This window comes from Cladosporium halotolerans (assembly GCF_011745625.1).
Source record: "Cladosporium halotolerans strain TM138-S3 chromosome Unknown Sca16, whole genome shotgun sequence".
NCBI lineage: Eukaryota > Fungi > Ascomycota > Dothideomycetes > Cladosporiales > Cladosporiaceae > Cladosporium > Cladosporium halotolerans.
The window spans coordinates 419,256-446,360 of record NW_027191467.1 but is presented as its reverse complement, the minus strand read 5'-3'; the positions used below and the strand labels follow the sequence as shown (position 1 = coordinate 446,360).

The 27,105-nt window shown below is 56.2% G+C and overlaps 9 protein-coding genes across 9 annotated transcripts; 5 read left to right on the top strand and 4 right to left on the bottom strand.

Annotated features, from left to right (window-relative positions):
* Positions 1-13: 13 nt before the first annotated feature.
* WHR41_04875 (uncharacterized protein) lies at positions 14-7,647 on the bottom strand. Its single transcript, XM_069373481.1, has 2 exons — positions 7,315-7,647; positions 14-7,241 (listed from the first exon to the last, which is right to left on the bottom strand). The coding sequence occupies exons 1-2, from the start codon at positions 7,410-7,412 to the stop codon at positions 320-322; spliced, it is 7,020 nt and encodes a 2,339-aa protein (XP_069229257.1). The 5' UTR covers positions 7,413-7,647; the 3' UTR covers positions 14-319.
* A 352-nt stretch (positions 7,648-7,999) lies between these two features.
* Positions 8,000-9,334, top strand: WHR41_04874 (uncharacterized protein; the record flags this gene model as incomplete). Its single annotated transcript, XM_069373480.1, has 1 exon — positions 8,000-9,334. One exon carries the CDS (start codon positions 8,000-8,002, stop codon positions 9,332-9,334), a length of 1,335 nt encoding a protein of 444 aa, XP_069229258.1.
* Positions 9,335-9,766: 432 nt separating this feature from the next.
* On the top strand, positions 9,767-10,864 carry WHR41_04873 (uncharacterized protein; the record flags this gene model as incomplete). Its single annotated transcript, XM_069373479.1, has 3 exons — positions 9,767-9,969; positions 10,047-10,245; positions 10,309-10,864. The coding sequence occupies exons 1-3, from the start codon at positions 9,945-9,947 to the stop codon at positions 10,862-10,864; spliced, it is 780 nt and encodes a 259-aa protein (XP_069229259.1). The 5' UTR covers positions 9,767-9,944.
* Positions 10,865-16,213: 5,349 nt separating this feature from the next.
* Positions 16,214-16,666, top strand: WHR41_04872 (uncharacterized protein; the record flags this gene model as incomplete). The annotated part of the gene is made up of 1 exon (XM_069373478.1): positions 16,214-16,666. One exon carries the CDS (start codon positions 16,214-16,216, stop codon positions 16,664-16,666), a length of 453 nt encoding a protein of 150 aa, XP_069229260.1.
* Positions 16,667-16,868: 202 nt separating this feature from the next.
* On the bottom strand, positions 16,869-18,264 carry SNX3 (Sorting nexin-3). Its single transcript, XM_069373477.1, has 3 exons — positions 17,891-18,264; positions 17,431-17,761; positions 16,869-17,361 (listed from the first exon to the last, which is right to left on the bottom strand). Exons 1-3 carry the CDS (start codon positions 18,065-18,067, stop codon positions 17,333-17,335), a joined length of 537 nt encoding a protein of 178 aa, XP_069229261.1. The 5' UTR covers positions 18,068-18,264; the 3' UTR covers positions 16,869-17,332.
* A 460-nt stretch (positions 18,265-18,724) lies between these two features.
* On the bottom strand, positions 18,725-19,510 carry WHR41_04870 (uncharacterized protein). The gene is made up of 2 exons (XM_069373476.1): positions 19,395-19,510; positions 18,725-19,339 (listed from the first exon to the last, which is right to left on the bottom strand). The coding sequence occupies exons 1-2, from the start codon at positions 19,465-19,467 to the stop codon at positions 18,735-18,737; spliced, it is 678 nt and encodes a 225-aa protein (XP_069229262.1). The 5' UTR covers positions 19,468-19,510; the 3' UTR covers positions 18,725-18,734.
* Positions 19,511-19,671: 161 nt separating this feature from the next.
* Positions 19,672-20,370, top strand: WHR41_04869 (uncharacterized protein; the record flags this gene model as incomplete). Its single annotated transcript, XM_069373475.1, has 1 exon — positions 19,672-20,370. The coding sequence occupies one exon, from the start codon at positions 19,672-19,674 to the stop codon at positions 20,368-20,370; it is 699 nt and encodes a 232-aa protein (XP_069229164.1).
* A 571-nt stretch (positions 20,371-20,941) lies between these two features.
* WHR41_04868 (uncharacterized protein) lies at positions 20,942-22,246 on the bottom strand (the record flags this gene model as incomplete). The annotated part of the gene is made up of 1 exon (XM_069373474.1): positions 20,942-22,246. The coding sequence occupies one exon, from the start codon at positions 22,244-22,246 to the stop codon at positions 20,942-20,944; it is 1,305 nt and encodes a 434-aa protein (XP_069229163.1).
* Positions 22,247-23,330: 1,084 nt separating this feature from the next.
* WHR41_04867 (uncharacterized protein) lies at positions 23,331-23,828 on the top strand (the record flags this gene model as incomplete). The annotated part of the gene is made up of 1 exon (XM_069373473.1): positions 23,331-23,828. One exon carries the CDS (start codon positions 23,331-23,333, stop codon positions 23,826-23,828), a length of 498 nt encoding a protein of 165 aa, XP_069229158.1.
* Between the last annotated feature and the right edge of the window lie 3,277 nt (positions 23,829-27,105).

The following is a 27,105-nucleotide window of genomic DNA, read 5'->3' as shown; positions in this document are numbered from 1 at the left end:
ATTGGAAAGAACGTAGGAAGTGAATGGAACTCGTATCCCTATTTACGCTATGCAAAACCGTCTAGCCTCGCGCACACCATCCCAGAACATGCTCAACGCTGGACCAGAACAAATGCAAAATGTCTATCCAGTTGACTCCTGACGTCGAATGATTCTTTTCATGTGCATGAAAGAAAAAGAATGTAAAGAAAGAAAAGGAAAAAGAAAGCTCAAACATCAACCCGAACCCATCCCAAATTAGACTACCCTCTTATCGCCATTGAATAACAAAACTCCCGCTGTCGTAACCTCGTTACCGATCCCCTCACTCAGCGGACCTTCACTGAAAGTAATCTCCATTCTGGCTCCCATCATTCGCAGTCGGCAAGTCCGTTCCGAGGCCACTATCGCTCGGCGGTGCGTACTCGCCTCCCTTGGCCAGGACCTCCATGCTAGGCGGCGGCTCGAGCTGCAGGGCAGTCTCGTCGCCCTCGCCCTCAGACAGGTGCTCAGGCTCGGGCTCCGCGCCGCCGACGGCGTCCTGCTCTTCCGCGGGCTCTTCGTCCAGCGTCGAGGGGACGCCGATCGTGCCGTGAACCGTGCTCTCGAGGCTGTCGCGGCTGTCGCGGCGGTCAGCCTCGGAGCCAGTCATGTAGCTGCCGGTGCCGTAGGTGTACTCGGACGGGTCGAAGCTGAAGCGGCTGCCGCGGTCGTCGCCGGGCGTCAGGCCCTCGGAGTAGTGGCTGCGGTCGTCCTCGCTGATGCCGCTGTGCGCCTCGCTAAGGTGGGAGTGGCGGCGCTCGGTGCCGGCGTCGGAGGAGAACTCGTCGTGGTCGGGCTCGTCGATGGTCGCGACGTCGTGGTGATGGGAGTCGAGCTCGCCCTCGGACTCTTCGGAGAGGGTCTCGTTCTCTTTGTTGAAGGTGCCCAGGCTGTGCACGCGCTTGCCGCTCTGCCACTTGGGCTTGCCGGCGAAGTTCGTCTTGACCGAGTGGCTGCGGCTGACGCCGGTGTTGGAAGAAATCAGGCTCGGCGTCTTGCTCTTGAAGGCGTGCGCGCCGGTGGGGACGTTGTTGTTGATCTGGCTAAGACTCATGATACGACGGTCGGCGGCACTGTTCGGGATGGACCTTGCCATCGGCGGGCGGATCTTTGTGGTAGCCAAAGCCTGGCTGTCCTTCAGAGACGAAGGAGCGGCGGAGGCACCAGTCATGCTAGACATCACGGAACCGCTGCTAGGGTTTCTCAGGTCGCGGCCCTGCGGCTTCTTCTTGGGCGACGGCGGCTTGGGCACTCTCGCGGACTTGGCAAGAAGCATCATGCGAGACTGGTTCATGACGCCTTCCATCATCCGCTTCTCGATGTGCTCAGCCCTGGCGTCCATGGCGTGCAGCTCATCGCGGCGGATGTGCAGGGCCATCTCCAGGCTGGCCACGTCGGCCTGCATCTTGGACTTCTGCTCGGCGAGAGCCTCGCGCTCAGCCCGGAGGCCTTCCACGAGTGCTTGCAGAGAGTCCTTCTCGCCGTTCAGACCAGTAATCTCAGACTCGATCTGGTCCTTCTGGGTCAGACGCCTCTCAAGCAGGAGCGCGATCTCCTCTGCCTCCTTCTCCTTGCTCTCGTGGTCGGCAGTGATCTGCTTGCTCTGCAGAGCCACGAAAGCCGACACCTCAGCAGCGGTAGCCATGACCTTCTCGTGGATCTGGTCAAGACGCTCGAGCTGCGCAGAAGGATCAGCAGCCTGCTGAGCGTGGCCCATGAGTTCATCGAGCTTGGTGTGCACAGACGAGTCGTCATATTTCTCAGGAGCCGGCTGCTGGCGACCCATGAGCTCGTCAAGTTTAGTGTGGACGGCAGAGTCGTCGTACTTCTCGGGCATCTCGGGCATGCCCTGAGGCGCGGGGAGGAGAGCAGGAAGATCCCTCTTGAATTCGGCAGCACGCTCCGCTTCGCTGGCCTTAGACTCTTCCAAGCTGGCCTTGATCTGGTCCTGGAACTCCTTCATGGCCGCGGCGTGCTCTGCAGCAGTCTCCGAAGCCTGCTGGCTGTGCTCGTAGTGCTGGCCGATGAGAGCTTGCACCTCCTTGAGGGACATCATGAAGCGCGGGTTGTGCTCGGTGAGGTCGCTCTGCACAGCAGCTACAGAAGCGACGACCTTCTCCAGCTCCTCGCGGGTGACGGTGTGCTCGTGAAGCAGACCCTGCTGAGTCTCGTCGAGCTTGTTGTAAGTGTCGTCAACGCGGTTGAAGACAGTCTTGGAGTCCTCCGCCGCCTTGTCGACAGCATCAGGGTAAGTGCTGGTGAAAGTGGTGAGAGCGGTGCCGAGGGTGTCGATGGAAAGCTTGAGGTCGTCGGTCATCGTCTTGGTGTTGTTGAACAGCTCGTCCTGCGCGGCGACCTTCTCCTCTACGGCCTTGGCTTTCTCGTCCGCCGCGTTTTGCGCGTCGTCGAACTTGCTCATCATGCCGTCAAAGAGCGAGTCAAGCTTCTCAGTCAGCTCGGCAACAGTGGCTTCCTTGTGCTCGCCCTGTTTCTCGAGAGAAGACGCAGCGTTCTGCTCGTTGTCCGTCTTCATCGCCTCGAGGGCGCCGTGAGCCTTCTCGAACTCCGCCTTGACGGTCTCAAGAATCTCCTTGACATCAGCAGTGACAGCCTCGTTGTTGGACTTCTCCTCGAGCGACTTGAGCGCTTCACCAATGGTGCTCATGCCCGTCTCGCCCTCGGCCAGCTTAGCAATGAGCTCCTCCTTGATCTCGACGAGGTTGGCCTTGACGCCCTCGATGTGCTCAACGGTATCATTGAACTCCGTCTTGCGGTCGTCGAACGCTTTGGCGGTGATGGCAATGTCGTTCTCGTAGCTGTCCTTCATCTTGTCGTGGCTCTCGCGGAAGTCGTTGATCAGGCCTTGAAGCTGCTCGACGTCGGCCTTCGTGGGCATCTCAGCCGGGTCCGGGAGCTCCATGGTGGCGACCTTCTCCTTGATCTCGGTGCAGATGACGCCGAGGACGTCGAGGTCGGGCTTGGTGATGCGAAGCGCCTGCTCTTCCTCGGAGGGCTCGGCGCCGACCTTCTCCTTCAGCTCTTCGAGCATCGTCTTGACGTCCTGGGCAAGGACCTCGACGACGGCGACGTCGGCTTTGGCGGCGGTGGAGTTCTCAAGCTTCTCCGAAAGCTCGTCGAGAGCCTCCTTGGTGATGACAACCACGCCTTCCACAGCCTCGACCTGCTCCTTGGTGGCAGAATTGGAGTTCTCAGCAAGCGCGAGTACTTCGACCTGGTCCTTCATATTCTGAAGAAGCGTCTCGATAGCATCGGTGTCCTCCTTCATAGCCAAGCCCTCAGGCATAGCCGGCGCAGGAATCTCCGGCATCTCCTTCGCAGCAACGGCAGCAACAGACTCCTGCATATCGCGGATGGCGAGCTCGACAGCCTCAAGATCGACCCTCGTGGCGGTGCCCTCGGCCGGCTCAGCGGATTTCGCGGCCGCGGCCGCGGCATTGTCCTGCATGGCGGCGTCCATCGCCTCGATCTTGATCTGCAGCTGCGACAGCAAGACCTCCATGCGCTCCACGTTGACGGCCTGGCCGCCAGCGGCGCCTGCTGCAGAAGCGGCGGCCGCGGCAGCCATGTCCTCCTCGGAGAGGCCGCGCGATTGCTCGCCGTCGGGGTCGTCCGCGAGGACCATCTCGGTACCACTAGAGCGAGGCTCGTTGACGCCCTTCTTCTCCTTGAGCAGGTCCATGTCGACCCTGAGGCTGGCGAGGCCGTCCTTGAGGGTGTCGAGGATCTCGTAGTTGACCGTCATATCGGCCGGCTTGTCGAGGGTCTTGACGACGTCTGCGCGCAGGGTCTCGAGGCCCTCGTTGATGGCTTCGAGCAGGTTGTTCGTCTGGACTTCGGCGTGCTCGGGCGAGTCCATCTTCTTCTCGAGGTGGCTGCGGAGGTCGTCGAGGCCGATGCGCATGGTGTCGAGGACTTCGTCGTTCTGGCCGGGAGCGACCATCGTGGAGTTGATGGAGTTGCGCAGCTGCTCGAACTCGCCGTGCATTGCCTCGAGCAGCTCGGTCGGAACGCCCCCGTTGGCAGCGTTGGCGGAGGCGGTCTCCTTCATTTCCTCAAGGCCTTCGCGGAGAGCTGTCAGCATTTCGCTGTTGTCTGATGGACCACTGCCAGCAACGACCAGGGAGCTGTTCATAGAGTCCTTGATCTTCTCGAGCTCTTCCTTGATCATGCCGATGGTGCCTTCGGAAGCAGTGTTCTGGTCCAGAGTTAGCTGTGTACGGAGCTCTTCGATGGTGTTCTTGATGTCCTCTACGACGGCATCGTTATTTCCAGATCCAACGCCAGCGTCTACAAGGGTGGCCTTGAGCTGAGCGATGTCGTCGCGCAAGATCTGGAGGGTCTCCTCCTGCTCTCCGATGGAGCGAGTGCCGAGGTCACTGCCCTCAAGTTTGGTGTGCAGAGCGCCCATAGAATCCTGAATGGTCTCCAGAAGCTCTCCCTTGTCGGTGGCGTGTGCGTTGAGGATGGAGCCCTTAAGCTGCTCGAACTCCTCCTTCATGGCGGCGTACATCTCCTCTCTGCTGTCCTCTTCGCCGTCAACACCGCGAGAATTTCCGGTGTGCTCTTTGAGTCCTTCGATAGCCTCCTTGACGGCGAGGATGACGGCGGCGGTGTTGTCCGGCTTCTGCTCCTCCGCATCCCGAGAGTTGGCAATGGTCTCGTGCAAATGCTCGAACTCCAGCTTGATGTAGTCCAACATCTCGGCCTTGCCGGCATCGTGAGAAGGTCCGTCAGAGACGAACCCTTGGATGTCAGTGCGGAGCTGCTCCAGGCCGCCCTTGACGGTATCGACGATCTCATCCTTGCCAGTGACGTCTTGAGCACGGTCGACGTAGCTTTCAATTTCCGCACGGAGAGACTCCAAGCCGTCCTTGACGGCGTCCAGGACCTGCTCGGTGTCCCTGCCGTTGGCGGCGGAGTACTGCTTGAACTCGACGCGCATGCCGTCGACCAACTCGTGAAGCTGCTGCAAGACCTGCTCGCCGAAGCTGTTGAAGGGAATGGTGGTGCCGTCAAGGCTGGCTTTGACTGCGTCGAACAGGTCGTCGCGGGTGATCTCGAGCTCGCGGCTGGGCTGCTCAGAGAAGCCCTGGCGCACGGCCTCCAGGATGCCAGCGCGAGTGGCCTCATCATCTAATGCCGGCGCGCTGGGAGAGGATTTGAACTCTTCCAGGGCATTGCGAACTTCGGCTAGTATCTCGTCTCTCACGGCCTGCAGATGATCCGGCGAAGCGGGCTGGAAATCCTGGAGGGCTGCCTGCATGACCTCGTAGACTTCGGCTTTGTCGATGCCGGGCGCCGCAGGCTCGGGACGGTTGGCCTGATAGTCTTCGAGGCCTTCCTTGAGCACGGCAAGGATCTCATCGCGCTCCAAACCGAACTGTTGGAGCTCGATGTTGGGCTCAAAATCTTTGAGGCCATCCTTGACGGCCTCAAGAACATCCTCGCGTTCGAGACCTGTGTTGACTGGTCCGACCTCGCGTGATGTGTTCTCATGCTGCTCGGAGAGAGCGTGCTTCACAAGAGCGAAGATCTCATCGCTGCTTGGGCCAGAGTTGGTGGTAGTGGCAAGCTGCCTGAAAGAGTTGTCGTCCTGCTCGGCACGCTCTTGCAGCATCGAGTGAATCTGCTGCTTGAGCTCATTGAGACCCTCTTCGACAACACGGTGGATCTCCTGCGCAGTCTGTGTGGCTTGGGTGTCTTCGATCGATCGGTCGAGCGTGTTGTTCAGTTGCGCCTCGCTAACTTGGTCGAGCTTGCGACCAAGCTCGCGGCCCATGCCCAGAACTTCTCCTCTGAGGTCGCGAACAATGCCTTTGACTTCCGCTGTGGCTCCGCCGGAATGTGTGATTGAGTCCTTGATGCGCTCGAGCAGCTTCAGGGTCTCTTCATCTTGAGCCGGCTTCACACCCTCAGCCGCGGCTGCCTCTCGTAGTTTGGCCAGAGCGCTAGGTGAATCGAAGTTGAGCTCCAGCTTAGGAGGCCCACCATCTGCACTTGTAGTGACCGGAACGAGAGCCTGCGACTCCGACTTCTCCTTGATAAACTCAGCCAGCTCCTCCACCTTCTTCGCAGCCTCGGTGTTGTCCTTTGAGCTCTTCTCGAACAGCTCGTTGAGCGTCCCAAGGAGGCGCTCTTGACCTTCTTTCGTCACCATCTCGCGAATGATCTTCTCGAGCATCGCAACGCTCGCCGCGCCCTCCACAGAGTAGGGAGACGGGGATCCCAGCCGTCCGTCGTCCAGGAAACTGTGTGCGCTTGCCGCCCTAGGGACATGGTATGAGCTTCCGGCCGGCGGAGGCGAGCTGAACATAGGCTTGCCGAGGAACGTTTCGGGGGCATTTGTGCTGGCGCTACGGCTTCTTAGGCCTGGAGGCGGAGGAGCACCCAGGAGGGTCTGTGTTGACATGGAAGCAGTGAGTGACTTCAAGCTCTTCCGAATGTCTTCGTCGCGCGCAGTCGCCGCTTCCTTCAGGCAGACGAGGTCCGTAGCATTGTCTCTGCTCCTTCTGCTCAGACCGGCCATCTCTTTCTGCAGGTTCGTAGCGATCGTTGTGAGGTTGAGCAATTGGCTGGCGAAGTCGTAGTTGTTGTTCATGCGAGGTGTAGTTGGGGTTCCGGATCTGTTGGTGACGTCCGCAAAGGGCTCATCTGGTACCTGCATGGTCTGCAAGGCAAGCATCGTTGCGGAAGGCGGTGTGTTCTCGCCGTAGATCCTGGAATGGCGACTGGATGGGCGCATGTTGGGTGTCTCTTTGGAGTCGCGGGCCGAAGGCGTCGGAGTGGTCTCCCTCTCTGGAGTTGGGGACATCGGTGACATGTAATCTCTGCCGTCTCTGGCGCTGAAAGGTGAAAGGCCGCTCGCGATGGATTGTCTCCTCTCCGCTGCCGGGCGTTCGGGCGATTTGTCAGGCGAGCGAGAGTTATCCAGGTAATTTCTCAGATCCTTGACGCTGCCCGGTTGTAACGACTGCATGCGCTTGTGATGTGCGCCTTTGATGAGCGATCTCTCGGGGGAACCGTGAGGTGTGACATTGGAGACGTAGGAGGATAGTGGCGCAGTGTCTCGTGACGACTCGACAATCTTCTTCGCCGCAGCCGCAATCGTGGCCGACGTGTTTGCCCTCGTAGTCGGCGAAGACGTCCCAGGATTCAGCGGCAATGGCGGAGGCGCGCGTTCAGGGTCGGAGCTGTCCCACCTGCGTTTGAACTGCGTTAGTACCCCCATAGTCTACATATGATGTTGCTGATGAAGCCTGGTGTAGCACTCACATTGGGACGCTGGCCCGTCCACTGAGCTCGGAGAAGGAATGTTTATGGCCGGATGACCCGCGGTCACGGGACGGATCTCTCGACATGGCGGCCGACATTGCGACAGAAGGCTACGTCGAGCCGAGGAATGGACGGGATGCGTTGGCTGGAATGCACCCTCTAGACAGATCTGACGCCGCGCAAGGCGGACAAAAGCATTGTACGGCGCACCGGGTAACGATGAAGGCGCGTTGCAGATGAAGGACGAGCAGCACGCGTGGTGGGCTCGTGAAAGGGCGAAAGTGTGGTGTCTCGAAAGTGAGGGTATGAGAGTCTGATGTCTCAGTTGGGCCCAAGGGAAAATTGCGATAGTTCAATGATGGCAGGGTCGCTGGCGGTGTCGGGTGCCATGTCACTGTTGTCACTGTTTACAGTCAACAACGCTAGGCGAGCGCTAGGCAACGGCGGGCGCGAGAGGTCCGCGCTCCGGTGCGGGAGCCCCGGCCGAATCCAGCGACGCCTCTGACGAGATCGATGGCTTGCCAGCTCGCCCACGCCGCAGGCTGGTGTGTTCTTGGGCTCCGGCTCCGCAAATCATGCAGAACCCTGCACCGTCCTGCACGTGAATTGGCACTTTTGTACACGGACGTGGTGGCGTTGCTATGAGCATGTCCACTACTACTGCACGCGATATACGCCTGAGGTGATGGATTCGCCGGCGCCGCGCAAGCGCAAGCGCTCTTCCGATGCTGTTTCGCCACAGCCACACGGCCAAGATGACGGCGAAGACACGGACTTCAAACTCGCGATGCTGGCATCGATCAATCCCGATAAGAGCCAAGACGTGTTGCTAGACTATCTGCTTGCCTACAACGGCTCTTTAGAGGCTGCGTCCAACGCGCTCAACGCGCCAGATGCAGGCTCGCCGGCGCGGAAACGCTCTGCTGCTACCGGGTACCAGTCGTCTTTGGCGTCTTTTGCGAAGGTCAACGGCGAAGGCACAGAAAGTCCAAGGCCACGGAAGCAGTTGACTAGGAAAGGGCAGACCCTGCATCTATACACACCTGAAGACATCGAGAACCACACGCCATGTTCCATCATCCATAATTTCCTACCTTCTGCTGATGCCGACCGACTGCTATGGGAACTGTTGGATGAGGTACCGAGTTTCCGCAGGGATGTCTTCCAGCTGTTCGAGAGAACCGTTGAAAGCCCGCATTCCATGGGCTTTTACGTGGACACTCCACATGACGTCCAGCAGCAGAAAGATCAATATGCTTACAACGGCAGCTATATCTCCCACGTCCGTCAATCAAGACCCGAGATGCTCAAGGTGTCAGAGCTGGTACGAGATGCAGTCAACGACGAGATCGCCCGTCGAAGACGAGATTTTAACGATGGCCGAAAACTGAAGTTCCAGTCAGCAGAAGAATGGCGACCCAACACCTCATTCGTCAACTGCTACGACGGCGGCAAAGAAAGCGTCGGCTACCATACCGACGAACTCACCTACCTCGGACCTCGCGCGGTCATAGGCTCCCTATCTCTCGGTGTCGCTCGAGAATTCAGAGTACGCAAAACCGTCCCGTCCGAAGAAAGCTCCGCAGCAGACACCTCAGGCCAAATCGCAATCCACCTCCCGCACAACAGTCTCCTCGTCATGCACGCCGAAATGCAGGAGGAATGGAAGCACGCCATCACCCCCGCGCAGGCGATCGACCCTCACCCTCTAGCCGGCAACAAGCGTCTGAACATCACCTACCGCTGCTACAAGAGCTACATGCAACCACGATACACGCCACAGTGCAAGTGCAATGTGCCGTGTACGCTTAGATGTGTGCAGAAGCAGAAGGCTAGTAGAGGGAGGTACATGTGGATGTGCAATCGTAATTACACGCCTGGCGAGAAGGGCTGTGCGTTTTTCGAATGGGCTTTGTTCGATGAGGATGGTCGACCGCCGTGGGCGGAAGGGTATAAGGGTAATGTGAATGTGCCTGTGGGCCTGCGAGAAGATGATGTTGGCTCGCCTGCACGGCCATGACAGGGGACATCTGGGATTGCTTTTGCAGTCGAGGAAAGCGAAGAATTCTCAACAAAAAATAGGATGCGACCGAAGCCCATTTCTAGAGCCGATGTGATACACGGCCTCTCCAAAGATAACAGCGTCTTACAGTCTTGGTGTTAGGGCAGGGCGCTACCCCAGTCAGGCTTTGCACCGGTCTAGACTTCGTTTTGATCGCTTATGAACAGAGGCCATTTCTGCTCGATTGGACGACCTGCGTAAGCAGCTCAGGAACAGGCTGTCGGTTCGCTCAATTGAACCAATGAGGTCTAGGATGGTTCGCTAAACGCCACATACATCACATGCATCCTCGACGAGGTCAAGTGGGCAGGCAACAACCTGAGACCTTCGTTTGCAAATCGTCGCGTCTTTTCATCGTGTTCAAGTGTTCTTCGTTGCAGAAGGACCCAAGCTGCCACTCCGAGCTATAGCTCTGCCTGCATGAGCTCAACCTCTGCTGAGGACCTCTGCTTATCTCATCAAAACTGCAATTCGGACCTACACGACCGCGGATCTCCGGCTTTAAGCGTGCGACGTGAGAGGCATCGTTGGCTTGGGATGTATATCGACGGTCCTGACTTTGTATGACATGTCAAATTCCAGGAACCTCTCAAGTAAGATTTGATCACATCACGGACTAGCGTCGGCATCCAGCAACTTAGCATGTCCATATCTAAGTGCTGCATCACAGGGTTTGAATGGGATGGCGAGCCAACCGGACATACGATCCCCTTCCCAACAGCCTCGAACCAAGCCTACATGACAGGCTCTTCATCCGAAGCGGCAATCCTCTTCATCGCGGACCTCTTCGGCTGGGAATTCCGCAACAACAGACTGCTCGCCGACCACCTTGCCCGCTCGGTCGGAGCAACAGTCTACGTCCCAGACTTGTAAGCACAAACCTCCCCGTCCGCTCCACCGAAGACCCCCTCACCAACCGCCTCCACACCCAGCTTCAACAACGACCCCCTCCCAGCCGACATCCTCACGACCCAAGATCCCCCCTGGCCAACCCTCAACCTCACCACCTACCTCCAATCCAACTCCCGCTCAGCCCGCGCGCCCGAAATCCTCGCCTGCGCCCGCCACCTCCGCGCCAAGTACCCCAAACTCGGCGCCATCGGCTACTGCTACGGCGGCTGGGCCGGCCTCTACCTCGCCTCCGAGACCCTCAACTCCGGCCCGCAGCCTCTCCTCGACTGCCTCACGATCGGGCACCCGTCGCTCGTCACCGAAGCGGACATCGACGCCGTCTCGCCCCGCGTGCCAGTGCAGGTGCTCGCGCCGGAAGTGGATGCCATGTTCACGCCGCACTTGAAGGCAAGGGCGTTTAGGGTGCTGCAGGAGAAGGGCGTGCCGTTTGAGTATAGTCATTTTCCGGGCGTGGAGCATGCGTGCTTTGTGAGGGGGAATCCGGGGAAGGCGGGCGAGAGGGAGGCGATGGAGAGGGGGCTGGGGGCGGCGGTGGGGTGGATGGGGGAGTGGTTGAAAAGGGAGTCTGGGGAGTGAGTCTGGGGAGCGATGGGAGGGGTGGGGGTTGTTGGGAGGAGTTCGGTGACAGATGGGAGCTGCTGTGGGTTGCCGATTGGTTATGCTGACGTTTCGGTGGTGCTCAGTTTCAACTCATTTGCGGGACATATTGTTTTTTGTAATCTCTATCAGCACATACGACCACAGGTCAGTGAAAACTGGGCATCCCGTCCGCTCTGCCATACATAAGCACTGAACCGGGCGACTAGTACTAGAGTGGGTGACCATCTGGGAATCCCGCCTGTTGTATGTTTTTGCTTTTGATCTGTCGAGACGACGTCGCCTTCAACGCTCTGAGGCCGTGCATCGGAAAGTAATTTTTTGCGTGCTTCCGCGAAGCTGCTTTGAGCATCGTCGGGTAACACGATTGGGCCCTAATGCAAGGTCACCCTTCGATACAATAATGCACAACGAGACTTTGGGGCCAGAGCGTATCCCTGGATACTCATTACAATTCGGGCGAATGCTGCATACGGAAACGCATCAATCGAGGAGTATACCATTAATAAGGTGGTTGACTTAGGCTGTTGCTAGCATGGGAACGTGATGGCGCCGCTTCGGAGCATGCTCACCAGAGCCGCAAAAGACTGCCCCATTAATAAGATGGGAATTTCTGCAGGAAATATTTTTTACTCAGCGCTGCCCTCTTCTTTCTTCCCAGGAGCTTAATGTGCGATTCAAAGTCCGCTAAAGGGTCGCAAGATGATCCCGTTCGCAAGCAGGCGTGAAAGTTTCTCGCGCCAATTGAAAAGGGAGTCTCATAACGAGATCCTCATAACGAGACTCCAAGGGCCTACGACACGTGGCATGTAAAGATGGATTATCAATCCTGTGGTCCGAAGAACTTGTTGACAGATGGAGTGTAGGATAAGAAAAAGGCATCAAGCTACCACTGTTATGACCTCGTAAAGCAAGACAACGACATGAGTCTTCGGAGGCATAGCCTTCGAACAAATCGTGCCCATAGTAAAGACTCCGACTGTCGACCGCATATTATGAGAAGGACTCGGTGTGCGTAGTCCACTTTCCTCCAAACCCCGGCTGTACTTCCATTCGATTCCTGGTCAAACTTTTCGTCAAAGACAGCATCTCTCAGAGCTTCCATTCTTGTGGCCCTTTTCGCCAGCTGGTCCTCCGACGACCTGCTGTTCGAAATGGCCCATCAATGCCCGCAATCTCGAAGATTCCATCTGCGCACGCAGAAAAACACAGGGTCGTCTCGCAGTCTTCTTCGCCAGATCTCGCTAGGTACTCGGGCCTGAGGGGAAACCGGCCCCAGCAGGATGTTTTGCCTGCCATTCCTCCACTGCTTTGATGAAGCGTGTATTCCTAAAGAGCTTTGCTCCTTCGAATGCACTCGTCGCAAAGGATGGGGCTCCTGGGGCGCCGCCGCGATTCGGATCGGCACCGTAATCGAGCAAAAGCCAGATCAATTCTTGCGAATCATTCTTTGGTAGGCATGCAATGCGGCACAATGGAGTGGCACACGAGGACCCTGGGTAAACAGCGTTGGTGTTCACATCGATACCAACCACGTCGATGAGATGTCGAATGAAGTTCATCCGGTCCTGAAAGCACTCATCTGGCGTTTCGCCCACAGCAGGCGCAGCATGAATACACATAGTGACCGCTTCCGGCAGTATTTCCGGACAAAGCGGCGCGCCGCGAGAGCGGAGAAGCTCGAAAGTCGACAAGTTGCCGTGTCTTGTAGCAATTAGAAGAATGGGCCTCCGCATTGCCCGATCATCTTCTGCACCAGTGTCTGGCAGATGGACACTAGCGCCGTGATCCAGACACCATTTGACGAGCTCATGGTCTTCCATAATTTTCCAAAGTAACGGAGCTCTGTAGAAATAAGATTCCCCACTGTTGATATTCCATCCTTGTGCCAGCAAGAATTCTAGTAATTCGCGTGAAGGCAATCTGTCGTCAGAGCCCGAAACCAACTGCCAGCCTTTTAAGCTGTTGACATCGGCACCTTGTTCGACGAGATAGGCAAGGACCTTGGTTGCATTATTCTGCGGTGCATAACGCAAGCCTCTGTCCAGGACATCCTGGGTCTTGAAAGATGGGTTGGAAGTCGACGAAGCGATCACAATCAAGTTTGCTACGGCGGCCACATCGTCATTCTCGCAAGCATCTCTCAGTTGACGTGTAAATTCGTGAAAGCTGTGAGGTTGACGCGCCATCCTGGGTGATCGATTGGTCGTGATATGCAGAGTGGTTCTGTAATCGCAATTTCGACGAGGCTCTGATGGTGAGCGGTGTCCTTGATAATTGGAGACGGGTGTTGCAAAAGGGGGTTTGTGGATGTAGTTTGCGGAAGAGCTGAAAGAAGAAGTACAGCTTAAGAAGCTGATCTGCAAGTCACTTGCGCTGATGTTGATGATTGGTCAGTCGCGCGCTCACAGGACATCGCAGTGAAGCGAGTCACATGACATCCTGCCGCGCAATGCGCAGGTGTAAGTGAAGTTTGGTGCTGGTGAATATAAACCCAGACTTTTTGAACTGGCTAATTACTCACTAACCCTACAGCAATCCTAGCAGAGAGACATCTATCTAGAGAACAGTAACAGGATATCTCACTGCTCTCTGCACCACACATTCCTCATCATGGCTTGGAGACTCCCATCCATGATTACCTTCGTTTTCCTCTCCCTGTTGGCCTTACTTGGTGAGTTTCCCGCCAATACAGCCGTGCTATTTGAAGCTCGGATGACTGATTGTGCTTGTCTCCAGCGGTTGCCATTCCGTATGCTATCCCCTCCTCAACCACCAACGCGAACAAGGTCGGCTTCACCGGTGTCGGAAAACCATTGTTTCCAAGGCACTTCAACAATCAATCTTGGATTAAAAACAACACCGTAATATCCACTACCAAGACTGAGCCGACGGTGACCGGACTTGTTCCGACATCCTCAATCACAAGCACACCATTCTTGAGCGGCTCCGTCTCGATCTGGTCAACCGACCCGGTTTCTTTGGTGCCGCTCCTGCCGTCTACCTTTCCAGATACCACCCATCTTTCAAATAGAAGTGAAATCACGGATCTAGCGGGAACAACTGACTCGAAAGAATCCGATACGACCAAAACAATCTCTGTGTCTTCGTCGTTATCGTTCATCTCGACGCAACCAAGCGACAGACCCCTTTTGGTCAACAGCACAGTCGTCTTGACTACTGGAATTGATTCACAGGGGACCACTTTGACGGGTACAATCACTGCATCGCAGGCATCATCCCTTCGTCCTTCGACCCAGCCAATCGAAACACCCTTGTCTACATTCACAGAATTTCCGCCAGAGATTGTGTTTTCATCTACCTCAGTGCTGTCCAATACCCACGACCCTCGAGGCAATCCTATCTTGGGCCCATGGCCGTTGTGCTGGTTTTGCCCTCCTGGTTCAGACGGTGTCTTGCTTCTGAACGTGCCCAAACCAGGTGTCTTCCCCAGCGGAGGTCCACCTTCGGCTGGGTTTCCGACGCCTTTTCCACCACTTACTATAGGTCCAGATGGCATTCCGTCGTACCCATCATCTCCTGAGCCAACCGAATCCTTGAGTTCCTCTTCAGAATCTTGCAGAACTAGCACCGTTACACATATCACGTACTTTGTCTCCTACGGAACGAACGACGTTGGATTCACGACTGCTACTACGACGACATCAACCTTGTCTTCCGCAATTGCAGACTGTACAGCTTCAGGAACTACTGCTACATCCACCAGCCAAAGCCACCTGCCTCTGTGTTCAGCTCATGGCTGCCTGGATTGCAATCCTCGTCGAGACATTCAAGGATGGGCAGCCTCCCCTTCGAACGGCGAACGCGGCGTAGATAGTGAAATTGAGTATAAGGGTACGGAAAACTTCACTCTAGATCTGGTGAAAGCGCCGATTCAATCCTTCGACGACTGTGGAAGGTCACTTTGACAGCCGCGACCCCAATTCCCTCGCATCAAAGCGTCGGGCCGTAGAGGCTGGGGATTTACACACTTCCGACATCACTGACGACTACCCTAAGCATGAAGATGCTGGTGATGTCAGCGATGGTGCGATATTTTCGAAGAAATCAGTTCTCAGGAGCTCTAACACCCACGACGACGGAAATCTTCTCGGAGAGCGTGGTATTCCAAGAGTAGGAAAAGACCGGCCCAATCCTAACGATGTTTGGGAAGAAGTCGAATACGGAGCCAGCACTGGCAGAACACTGGTGGTCGAACATGGACTGACAGGATTTCGAGGCATCTCAACCTCACGCTTTGCAAAGTTTGGTGTTACCGAGTTCAACATCATGGTGCAAGGCCTACTTGGCTGTACATCAGTGATTGTGATATCACGGGAGGGCGCGTGGGTTTCGCACTTGTGGGAAAGCCGTGGCTTCACCAAAGACTTTGAAGAAGATATTATGACATATCTTCGAGAGGGTCGTGAGAACGAGGCCGATACACAGCCTCTTGCAAAAGCTGTGAACGAGGCTTTTGAAAATGCGGAACACACTAAAATATTCATAATGACGCCTGCACGGAGAGAATACGATTTCCCCAGGGAGAAACCAGCTTCGGCGACATATTATCCGTGGATCTTCCAAGGTAATTACGAAGCTCTATATGGGCCAGAAGGGAACGCCGAGGGGGACGATGAAGTCGAAGATCGACTCACACCATTGAAAGGGCTTTTGGGTGAGATGATGCCTGGTGTGCCTATCGAGATGTTTGTATACAGAAGGCAAACAACGACTGATATGGGAGGTGCCTGGGGGAGGGCATCTATCCTCTACAGCAATGATCAAGATGTGGACGATGACGGAGAGTTGCTGCCAGAAACACCTAAAAAAGCTACTTGGGATTGCTGGATGCAGGGGAAGCGGATGGGTTTCGATATGTGGGACGCCGCGCCCGGGTATGTTTCTATGTCCCCTATACGTCGTCTATTGTCAGAGCTTAATGAGTCGGGCTAACTTTGTGTCAGGCAAATTGGCTCACCGTCTTCGGATGCAGAACCATCCATGAACACCGAGATATCGCCAACGACCGCAACGGAGTCCACGTCTATCTCAACTTCCAGGTCTTCGTGGAAGCATCAGGGCACTGTTGGCCTTCCAGCACCAGGCGGTTTATCCACTTCCACGAGTTCGTGGAAACATGCAGTCACTGTCGATATTCCGAAATTGGATGATTCATCTACTACCACATCTTCATGGACTCGCTTGTTCTCATTTGACCCCACCACGTCAGAGGGACAGACTACATCGTCGCAATCCTCTGAGACGAGCGTAGAGGTGACTTCGACGACAGAACCAAGCTCTACTATCGAGCCAGAGTCAAGCACGATGACCAGCTCCTTCGTCTATCCAACAAACACGGAAGTCGTCAGAGGCGAAGCTCATTGTTTCGATCCCGACAATGGCGACTATGAACAGTTCGGACGCAAAGACTCAATAAATGTTGCAAAGAATTTCTGCAGCAATGATCCCATCCTCGAGGCAGACGGGGACACTATTCCAGACCATTACAAGAACGATCTCGGAGTGTCCACCCATATCGTGGTTCGCTGGGCAACCGATCAGAGTAATTGCGCGGCCAAAGGAACGTATCATTTCGCGGCATCTGAGGACTTTCCCTGCGAACGATTGTTCGACATCAATTACTTCTGCGATGTTTCTGCTGCACTGAGTTACGGTGGAGGCTACGTACTCAATACGCCGAGTTCCGGATGCATCGAGATCAATCTGTGGGCCACAATCCCAGGGGCTAACGACAGACTTGACATCAGACGCTCGTGATATCTTGTATCAGACGGCGCCTTCATCAAGCAGCTGTCGACTACCCACAAACATCCAGGAACGACAAGACTGCAACATGACTGATCGACTAATGAAAATCTCCAAAAGTTTTGATATGGGCAGCTTTGACTGCGCCATGCATTAAGGTATCATTTCCTGTTACACGAATATGCAAATGTAGCCGAAACAGCGGCACAGGCATTTATATGATTTGACAGCTTTATACTATCAAATGAATACAGCATTGAGTTACAATCAACTTATTACCATCCTTGAGGAAGCCTCTGTAATATTCGATCATACCACCTGTGGCTGGAGAGACGAGAGAGAAGGGGCGTGCCGCCCGGACCAAGTACAGATGAAGCGTTTCAACAGCAAGCCTTGAAGACGGAAACGAAGCGATTGGCAAACTCAAGACCATTACTGAGAGTCGCTTTTCAATATGAACATGTAGAGGAAACCGGACGCTCCTGATGCAGAATATGAACTTGAACGCTAGATCATCAGGAATCTCTCGGAGGGGCGCAATGCTCTCACTTGACACTGGTCCACAGTCCACCCGTAGTTCCAAACCTCACGGAGCTGTACGCCCTAAGCCAAGCGTCGTTTGCTGGGGTGTTGTGAAGACACTTGAGATGGCGAATTCGTCTCGGAACTGTTCTCCGCTCACCATGCGTTACGGTCCCAGTTCGGGTCTATCGAAGAATTTAATGTCAGCTTAATGTACCTCCTTGCTCCATGTAAGCAATGCAATCCCAACTTACCCTGCACAAATCCACCAAGTACCCTACTGCCTGTCTGCAACAACGGGTGTCCCACGACGATCTTCAAGAACCGCTCCAATCCTCTGCGCCTCTCCTCTATCACACTGTCATCGAATCGGTTCAGGTAGACTTTGCCAGGCAGCGTAGGAATTGAGACTCGCGCACTCTCGCGCTCGAGAAGGTCGCGGAACACCTCGAAGTCGGAGTATCGCCGGCGGACTTCGGAGCGGCGCAGTTTGAAAGCGGGGATGTTGGTCGATAGGCGAATCAAGTAGGTTGTGTAGCGACTAGAGGGAGAAGCGGTGGGCTGGTGTGTTTGAGGGTCTGTGACCTGTGGAAGAAGAAGTCGTAAGTAGAGATTCTTAGATATCCATAGACCAGCTGCTTCGTAGGCAGTGTTTCCAGCGATGCGATTCGCTCACGTGCTCGCCCAGGCTGTCGGGAACGCTGTGGTGCCTACCTCGATCTCCAAGAAGTTCTCCGGCACGCCGTAAATCTCTTCAAAGCTTTGCGTGTGAGGGTTGCTGCCAGTGCTCGCGAAACCGGTGGGTAGCTGCCCGCGCTGCTGTTGACCGTCTTGCTGAGGTGGGGTGGTGGACTGGGGCGGAGGCTCGGGGCGGGGATCGATGCGCTGCATGATTGCGGTCCAATGCGCCGTATGTGAGGTTCAATTGCGTTTGCAGTGGATTCGGCGCAATCTTTCGACGTGGTCGGCGAAGTGAGGTTCGGTGTTTGGGCAGTTTAGGGTTCGCGATGCGAACTGAACTGGGGCCCAGGCTTGACTCGCTTGCGCCATGCTGGGCTGAAGCTCCAACTTCGTCATGCGGCGGGGTACCTTATGCCTTATCTTCGGTCTCACATTAGGGTACGCCTACTTGCATGTACAGGTGTCGCCGAGAACATCATTGGGTAGAAATCGTACCTGAGCACTTGACATATTCGGGACTTTGATCTTGAATGACGCAATCCTCTCAAATCTCAGTAGTTTCGTCAATCTTCATGCTCATTGACTTCAGCATACGGTTTAGATGAGGAGCAGAGAAGACTTTGGTTTTCGAAAGACTGTGTCCAGATTTCAAATGGGGAAAGCTTCAACCGTCTGCGATCTATCAGCGAGCAAAGTGTCTTGTAGAAAAGATACAGTTGTTCCAGAACAGCAAAGGAATCGTTGGAGATCGTTTGATGTCAATACTACCTAGGTAGTCAGAGCAGCGAATGATAATACAGATTAAGCAAATGGGTATCTCTCATCGCCCGAACCGAAACGCCAGAAAACAGATCCGCTGCATCGTTGGTCCTCATGCTTAGCGCAAGCTCACAGCCACTTCCAGCACGCTGAGATACCGTATTCTCGTGCCTGAAACGGCCTCATCCATGGGCTCTGCCTCCTTTGTGTCCCGTTCAGCCTTGTCGGTAGTCGGTCCAGCCTGATCGATCTCCATCTCCTCACCACCATCAGCTTCCCGTTCAGGAACATCCACATCGTCCACAGCACCCACGCTTCCCGTCTTTACTCTGACCTCGAACGCGTCTCTCTGCATGAACCAGCAACCAATCTCCATGACCTTCCCCACGGCCTTTCCTGTCCCTTTTACCAGGACCTGCTCCCCACCAACACCTCCGACCCGTCTTTTCTTATCCTTGCCTTCCTCCGCAAACCTCGCAACAGCTCCGATATCGTCCTCGCCGCCATCATCGTCCCTCCTTCGCTTCCGCTTGTTCTTCTGTGCTAGTGTCGTGGCAGCCTGCACGTCGCGCTTGTCGGCCAGATCGAGCAGTTTCTCTACGCGCTTGACGGCGCTCATGAAGGGCGTCCGAGCGGAGACATAGACGACTTTCTGCGTGCTGGAAGATGTGTAGGGCGAAGCGATCGCTGGGCGGAGAAGAGGGCGTTTAGAGACTGACGCATCTACGGGCATTGTGAGCGTGATTTTCTTCAGTGGGGGGATTTTGAGGCATAGTACCTTTTGGTAGGCGGGGCAGTTTCTTATGCTCAGGTTTTGACGCGCCTTTGCTGGTTTCATCCTTGGTCGCCATGTTCGACACCGCGAATACTTTCGTTTGGATGCGCGTAATGTTTGCAAGCGAGACTTGCGATTGATGACATGTGAAGCTTCGAAAGTCGAAGCGCAAGCCCCGAAGCTTCGAGGCTTAAATGCGGTACCTTGCAGACATCACTTTAACAACGACATCACCAGTTTCGCAAAAGGTCGCTTTCGACCATAAACTATAGAGTGAAAGATGCTTCTCCGCCACCTCCACCTTCCCAACCTCACCCGCTATACCCACGCCAGCAAGCTCCAAAACACCCTCGCCTCTCACCTCCTCGCCCACAAAGCCAAACCCGCCGAGGTACCCACCATCCCGCCTACAGTCCTCACGGCACAATTCCACCCCGTCTACACATGCGGTCGCCGGGAAGTCGGTGCCGTAACCGCCGAGCAAAAGCAGTACCTCACATCGACCGGCGCCGAATTCCAAGAAGCGCTGCGCGGGGGCCAGACAACATTCCACGGGCCGGGCCAACTGGTCGCGTACCCGATCTTGGACCTCAAGAGACATGGATTGAGCGCACGATGCTATGTGCACATGCTTGAGAGCGTTGTCATGAAGACTTGTGCGCACTATGGGATTGAGACGAGGCGGACGGAGAACCCGGGTGTTTGGTTTGATGATGATCAGAAGATATGTGCTGTTGGGGTGCATTTGAGGAGGAACGTTAGCAGTCATGGGATTGGGCTGAATGTTACTACGGACTTGGGATGGCTGGATCGTATTGTGGGTTGTGGGCTAGAAGATAAAAGAGCGACGAGCTTGGAGGCTGTTGGGGTGAAGGGCAAGAGTGTGGAGGAGGTAGGAAAGATCTTTGCCGAGACACTCGCGAAGGAGCTACAGGGTGTGGATGGCGTCGAAGAGATGCAAGAGAGCGATGTGGACTGAGACAGCCGGAGGACTCGCCGTCTCTGCGCAGCCTTTAATTGCTCGTGGGGGGGTTGCCAACCCACAACAGAAAGACACGGTACAGCCGCCATTGCGGGACGATGCTCCGGCAAAGGAGGACATTCTGTCGCGTTGTGATTCCGCCGATCTCTACCCTGAATCTTTTGGGAGAAGGCAACCTACGGCCACTTAGGCCCGGGGCTGCTTCGACCAGAAATGCGGCATCAGGGAACACCAGGAGTGGTTGCCTCGAACAACGAATTGTGATCTACTCAGATCCTCAGGAAGTCTGAACAGATTTCCAAGCGCTTTCGTCAGGGGATGATGGAGCAAGCTTTGGGCGCTGAAGTGCCATCAGGAAATCCATCCCACGCCCACCGATGATGCAGACGAATGAGATCTCTACGCTGTCACCGATAAACGCCTGGTTGCATTCGTTGTGGGACATTCGTGGAGGAGGAGGAAAGACGATGTACGGGGTATCTTCGAAATAAGCCAAAACCCTGCGCCTGCGGACGTCTCAGTGCACCCTCTCGGTGCTAGCACGCGAAGACAATCCGAACAAATGGCCTCACCGCCTACCAAATCTTCCCCTCCCATTTGCCTTGGAGTTTTTGTTCTTAATTTTCAACCGTCTGAAGTTCTGGCTCACCTTCTGTGCAACCTTTTTGACCGGATTGGTCGACTTCTCGGCCTCCTTGAAACTTCCGTCTTGAGGGGCACTCGTGATCGATTGGCCGTCCAACTGCGTTTCTGCAACTGCTTCTTCCTCATCATCGCTGTGATCCTTCTGTTCCAATTCTGCAGCTTTCTTCGGCTTATGTAGCACAGGCTTGAGATTCGCCCTACGAGTCGTTCTCTTCTGACCTCGTTTCTTGTAAGGCTTTCGAGGCAGGCCATTCGCACCCAGGACTTCCTCTTCCTCGCTCTCGCTCTCCTCAGGCGCCTGATCAGGCCCCAATGGCATCTCTACGCCTTGACTGTCCTCCACCAGCACCTGCTCGGGCTTCTTCTTCGCCGGCACTTCGCCGTGCTCTTCGGCTTCTAATTCATTCAACACATCCCACTCGTCGTCCATACGCTCTTCCTCCTGGTTGCGCAACTCTTGAATAATCGCGCTGAAACTGCGAGCGAGCGGCTTCCTCCGTGGCGGAGGCATGGCCAAACCACCCGCTTCCTCTTCGTCAATAGGTGCCACAGGGTGCGATACTCTTCGCAGAAATGACGGCGTAGCGAACAGTTTCTTCGAGCTGCTGGGCGTGCCAACCTCGTCATCCTCGCGCTTCCTCTTTCCCGGTGTCGTCATGAAGGAGTCCAAGAAGTACCGCTTGCCGGACGATTGTGGTGTTCGGGACAGCGCACTGTCTCTGGTGTGCGATGAGCCTTTGCTGGGTGTAGCATGTACCGCGTCTCCATTCTCTGCTGTAGGGCTCGGAGAGCGTTTGCTGGGCGTGGCGTTCGGTAGCATATCGAAGATCCCGAGCACATGTCCGTCTCGTTGTGGCGTTGGTCCAAGAGCGCTCCGAATAAACGCTGGTGTCGGCTGCTCTTCTTTCACAGGTGAGAGCACGTGCTCTTGTACTTCTTCAACGATCTTCGGCTGTCTCTTTTGAGGTGTTGTCGCGCTTGCATTGTGAGAGCGCTCTCTCAGAGCGTTGTCGGGGATGTCTCGTCTCCTTGTGCTCTTCTTCGGCGTCTCGATCGGTCGCTTGCTCGCCTCAGGAAGCCTGAGCGCGTTGAACTGCTTGTACTTGGCGGCAATGGCCGCGTTGCTCTTGATGTCCTCGCGTGTTGGTTTGCGGCCACCATTCTCGGTTTGGAAGTTCTTTTCCCAGTCTTTCAACTCGCTGCGGAGAATGCCCAGCTCTGCCTCCATGGTGCATGCAAGATTGACTGGGATTCGGCGTTTGGGGGAGGATATCAGGTCGAGGTCAAGTTGAGATGGATAAATCGGGCGAAACGCGTGCATGAGGGTGACGCGCAAAGTGCCAAAGCCCGACGCGCGATCGCGGGGGCGTTTGATTGACACTGCCCGCTACCGACTTCCGTGGCCCGAAGTCAACAGTCGCAACAGTGTCAATCTACATTGCACATTGATACACCGCATACAGAAATTTGCGCATTCAAACACCTTGACAGCTGTGTTCATCTTCGCAACACTGTGCTCGTGTGTGAGAAGCTCCCGGAATAAGTATACGTGCACGTTTTACTTCCCTCCTCCCTTGACCGCACATTTCAATCTCTGAATAATCAGTCGATCCATTTCCTCACTGCAAAAAAAAAAAAAAAAAATACAAAAAAAGGCCTATTGCATCTGGCCACGACGTGGTTACCGCGTTCTTTACTTATGATGAGAGATCCAAAATACGGTGACCTAAGATTTGTCGCTCTTGGGGGCATATGGCTAGATGACATTTGTTCGCCCGGCAAAGATACAATTACAGATGTGCCTGGAGGTTCGGTTGCATTCGGTAAGGACCATGGTTCGATGTTCTCCAACAGTCCCTCGTGTCTCTGCTAACGAGACTGCCGTGATAGCGACTTTCGGAGCTGTTCTCTTTGCCCAACAACCGAAAGAGGTTGGGTTGATTGTGAAAGCCGGGCACGACTTTCCCACTGCTCTAGAGGAGACATTCCATCAGTGGAAAGTGTATCTTCACATACTCCGCCAACAAGGGCGGCCCTCTGCCAGAGGGAGAGTCCTTTACGGTCAGGATGCCTCTCAGCGGACTTACCAGCGAGTCACGCAGCCAATGCCATCGACGCCGGAAGATTTGGATTCGACAAACCTGATATTAGCATCCTGCTTCCATTTCTTCGACACTCCCTCGACAGTATCAGATCAGATCAAGAGGATCATAGACTTACGCTTGCAACGAAGGATCGAGGAACATCCGGTCTACGTCTGGGAGCCACAAGCAAAGTCTTGCTCTCCGGAAACGTTCGAGAGCCACAAGGCTATGGTGAGAGAGGTCGACATTTTCTCTCCCAATCACGCCGAGCTTGCATTGTTCTTCCCGCGACCGGATGATGGCACACCGCTGTTCGATAAAAGGACTGTCGAGCAGCAGGCCCGTGCTTTCGTACCAGAACCACCGTCCGAAGGCTTGTCGAGGCCTTTGTGTATTCTGATACGCTGTGCCGAGCACGGATGCTTCGTTCTCTCATCTTCCCCCAATGCACAGCAAAGCGCCTGGCTGCCGCCGTACCACGGCTCGGAATCCAGCGGCGTGATCGATCCGACAGGCGCAGGGAATGCTTTCCTAGGTGGCGCAGCAATGGGCTACCTCGAGCATCGGGATTTCATCAAGGCAGCAGCCTATGGTAGCGTGGCAGCCAGCTTTGCAGTCGAAGTGGTCGGCCTACCCGATATCCGGCGATGTGACAGCCGAGCACGACTGGAAGAGTACATGGGACGACTTGAGCTGCCCGGCACAGGGCTGATCTCGCGATCCTGAGAGCAGCGTGCATTGTGCTTCATAGGCTGCCACTGTCTACATATGCTACCTTTCGGAAAAGCCGCTGTCAGCGTCCACGTGTGCTGTGCGTATGCTGCAATCCTCCCGGCATCACCGGGTAGCCAAGGTGTTCGTGTTGCGCCTGACCCTGTCCCTGACCCTGAGCCTGGTGCTAATTGCTTAGCATTCCCTCCATGCAGGTTGCCACCTCTGGCGCTCATGCGAACGCTCGAGCATTAGGCTTCACTGGTCGCCTTGACCCATGCCAGATGACGAACGCCTTCTGGTCCTTGCTTCGACAGCACGACGAGCGGCTCTGCCTCCGAGCCACGACACCTTCACTACTCGCAAATCATCGTCGCACTCGGCCTCGCAGCCGGAGGCCAGTCCGCGTCTTCACGACCTTCAAGCCTCAGGATCACCGGCAAGGCCTGCCATCGCGCCGATCGCTTGTCTATCAGGGAGACCCCGCGGATTTAAAGCGCTATCCGAAGCGTGGAACGTTCCGACCGTGACGAACGCAGTGTCAGCACCTCGAATAAACTCCCCGACACCCACCTCGGCAAGCCGCGTCTCACACCGCCCCTCGGCACCGGTCACGAGCGCCGACCCCAAACCACTCTCTCGCGCACATCGCCATGCGGCCGCGGGTGGGAATTGCCATCGGCGCCGGAGCTTCGCGGCGGGGAAGGGCGGCGGCGATCGAGTGCGTCAGGCAGCAGGGTGCATGTTCATGTACGTCCCCCTCTGGCGCTGCTCTCCACGGTACATGTACAGTACGAAGTGCAACGTAGTGCGCTGCACGCACAGCCAGCGGGCGCAGCGGGCAATGCGTCTAAGCGAAATGCAAGGCCAGGCGGCGGGCGGTTCTGCCGCGCGTGCGCTGGTTCAAGCGAGGGGGGTTCGTTTCGGGTTGCGTGCATGGCGCTATCCCGCGTTCTGGCTCTTCTCCGCAAATTCTGGTGATATCCGCTGAGAGGGTGTGATTAACGTTAGAGACTTCGGGGGTTGGAAGGGTTCGTGATGCGCGCCGGGGGGGCTTTGTGGCTTGGGGAGGTTGATTGGGTCGATCTTATTAATACTCCTGTTGGTGGTTTGTGGTTTTTGGCTCGTTCTTGGTGTTTGGAGCTGTGGTTTCATCATCTGCAATGTATCAGGCGGTGAAGAGATATGGGGTGATGCGCTGGATACTTATCCATGGTTCTTGCTGCCTCTTCGATATTGTGAGGAGGATGTGAACATGGATGGTCGATCAGGACGTTGGGGTACCTGTACGACGTATGAGAGATAATGCACGAGCCCATGATCATCACACTTCGCCGTGGGCGGCCACCTCTCAGGAAGAATAGTCAGCAGCTCTTGAGGTATCGAGAGATTCGAGCAAGGCCTCAAACAGGAACAGTCCGCTGCTATCATGAGGCAACTGCTCCGCCCTGCTGACAGAGACGGAATCTTCCTCTCTCGACCGTCGCGCTTCTTCCCAATTTAGGCCAAGTCACGGCTCTTTAGGCCCTTAAGCCGGACGAGGAGGCACTGCATCCTGCACTGATCGTCCGTACATAATCCCGGCGCCGCTAGATCTTGCATCGAACTTCCTCTCCGTCGTACGCCGATCCACCCATTGACTGACGCGCCGCTCTGGGCGAGAGGCACGAGCTGCGATAAGTTGCAGCATGGACGGTGTATCGTGCCCACGGCCCACCCACCCACACCTCACCCGCCCGCATCGACAACACGCAACTATTATTGTACGGGCATGATTCACCGCCTGGCATGTGACGGGGCGGCTGATGCAAGACGTGCCGGCGTGCGCCGCCGTTCGGGCTCTGGCTTGCGGAGGACGCGATTCAGTCAGACGGCGACGTGGGCCTATATCGATCGCGGTGGGTCGGGCAGGTCGTCTGGCCTTCTAGACTTTTCACATCGTGCCCTCCTCGGACGCCACCGCCTCTTCCGTATTCTGGCCATGGCGTGCATGAATACCCACCTCCAAGCTGTCGGGAGTGGCAGGGTGTGGGGTCGGCGAGTGCATACTGCTGTTCTTCACGGCACCACCACGGCAGCTCCGTGGGTTTGCGGTCTGCTGTCTCCGCTTCGCGAGTGCGACAGGTTCATTGGGTGGATTGCGGGACCTGCGCGCGCAGGCGTGCTGGCCGTGGCGCGGGACGAGTTGCCAGCCAGCCACGCAGCGTCAGGTAGACGAGCGAGCGTATACATGGCAACATGCAATGGCTGCATAGACGAGCGCTGCCCGAGATCCGACGCACAGGGCGCGACGAGGGCGTGTAGCGTGGGGGTCGTCGCGTCTGTGTGGGCGTGCGAGGCGTCGTCGCTCGCGGGATGCGATGCCACCACCAATACTTTACCTCACTTAGAGGTGCCACCCCGCCGCTGGAGTGCGCAATTGCCGGTGGGCGCGGGCAGGGGTGGGCGCCCAGGGTCCGTCGCGCGCGGTCGTCGAGGGCCTGGCAAGGTAGACTAAGGTAAGGTAGAGCACTAGGTAGTCGTGGTCCGCAGCGCGCATGGTGTGCATGTCGCGTACGTGTTGGGCCTCTCTCCAAACGGTCACGCAGCCGGGTGGTCTTCGGGCACGCCTCTGCTTGCTCTTCTGGTGCGCGCGACTCCCGCCTGCAACGCTCGCCCGGCCAATCCTGCTCCGCGCTGCCTCTCGCGCCCTCGCAGCGTCCAAGCCCTCCCCGCCCGTGACTCGCCCCCCTGTGCAGCTCCAGGACACTCGCATGAGGCTAGAGGGCCCAATCAACTCGCAGCCCCGGCGGCCTCCTGCTCGCCTCCACGCCCGGCTGCTGAAGAGCGGCACGCAGCGCCTGTTCTCCACTCCGATGCGGCCGCTGGGCGACGCTGGCCCTGCAGAGGGCGCCGTGCCCTATCCTGCTCCCTTCGCACTAGGATCGCGTTGAACCTTCCTTCCCTGTGACGCCGTTCTCGCGCCGCTCACTCCATCCTGATCGTCCAGAGCTCGACGTACTAGTAGCGCGCGATAGCCTTTCGATGCTGTCGTCAGCTGCCTGCGTCCTCGAGCCCGGTCACCCTCTGCTGCTGGAGCGCGCATGAGCCGACCGTCGCGACAGCCCGACACCGTTCCTCGATACAGTATATGCCTGCGTCCTCAGCTTTCCAATGGTCGTCGCCGTCCGGTCAGGGTTGCACGATCCGCGCCGCTGCGAGCGTTGAACAGCACAAAGCTTACGAGGAAACTCCCCGTACCGCGGCCTCCCGTACCGGACACCCGATGCCTGCCTGTCGAACCCTGCTGGAC

Bases quoted from the DNA above. Each gene is read 5' to 3' on its own strand.
- WHR41_04875 (XM_069373481.1), bottom strand. From the start codon at position 7,412: ATGTCGGCCGCCATGTCGAGAGATCCGTCCCGTGACCGCGGGTCATCC. The intron at 7,242-7,314 runs GTGAGTGCTACA...GTTCAAACGCAG, and splicing joins GGACGGGCCAGCGTCCCAAT to GTGGGACAGCTCCGACCCTG.
- SNX3 (XM_069373477.1), bottom strand. From the start codon at position 18,067: ATGCAGCGCATCGATCCCCGCCCCGAGCCTCCGCCCCAGTCCACCACC. The intron at 17,762-17,890 runs GTAGGCACCACA...CTTCTTCCACAG, and splicing joins AGAACTTCTTGGAGATCGAG to GTCACAGACCCTCAAACACA. The intron at 17,362-17,430 runs GTAAGTTGGGAT...ATTCTTCGATAG, and splicing joins ACTTGGTGGATTTGTGCAGG to ACCCGAACTGGGACCGTAAC.
- WHR41_04870 (XM_069373476.1), bottom strand. From the start codon at position 19,467: ATGGCGACCAAGGATGAAACCAGCAAAGGCGCGTCAAAACCTGAGCAT. The intron at 19,340-19,394 runs GTACTATGCCTC...CAATGCCCGTAG, and splicing joins ACTGCCCCGCCTACCAAAAG to ATGCGTCAGTCTCTAAACGC.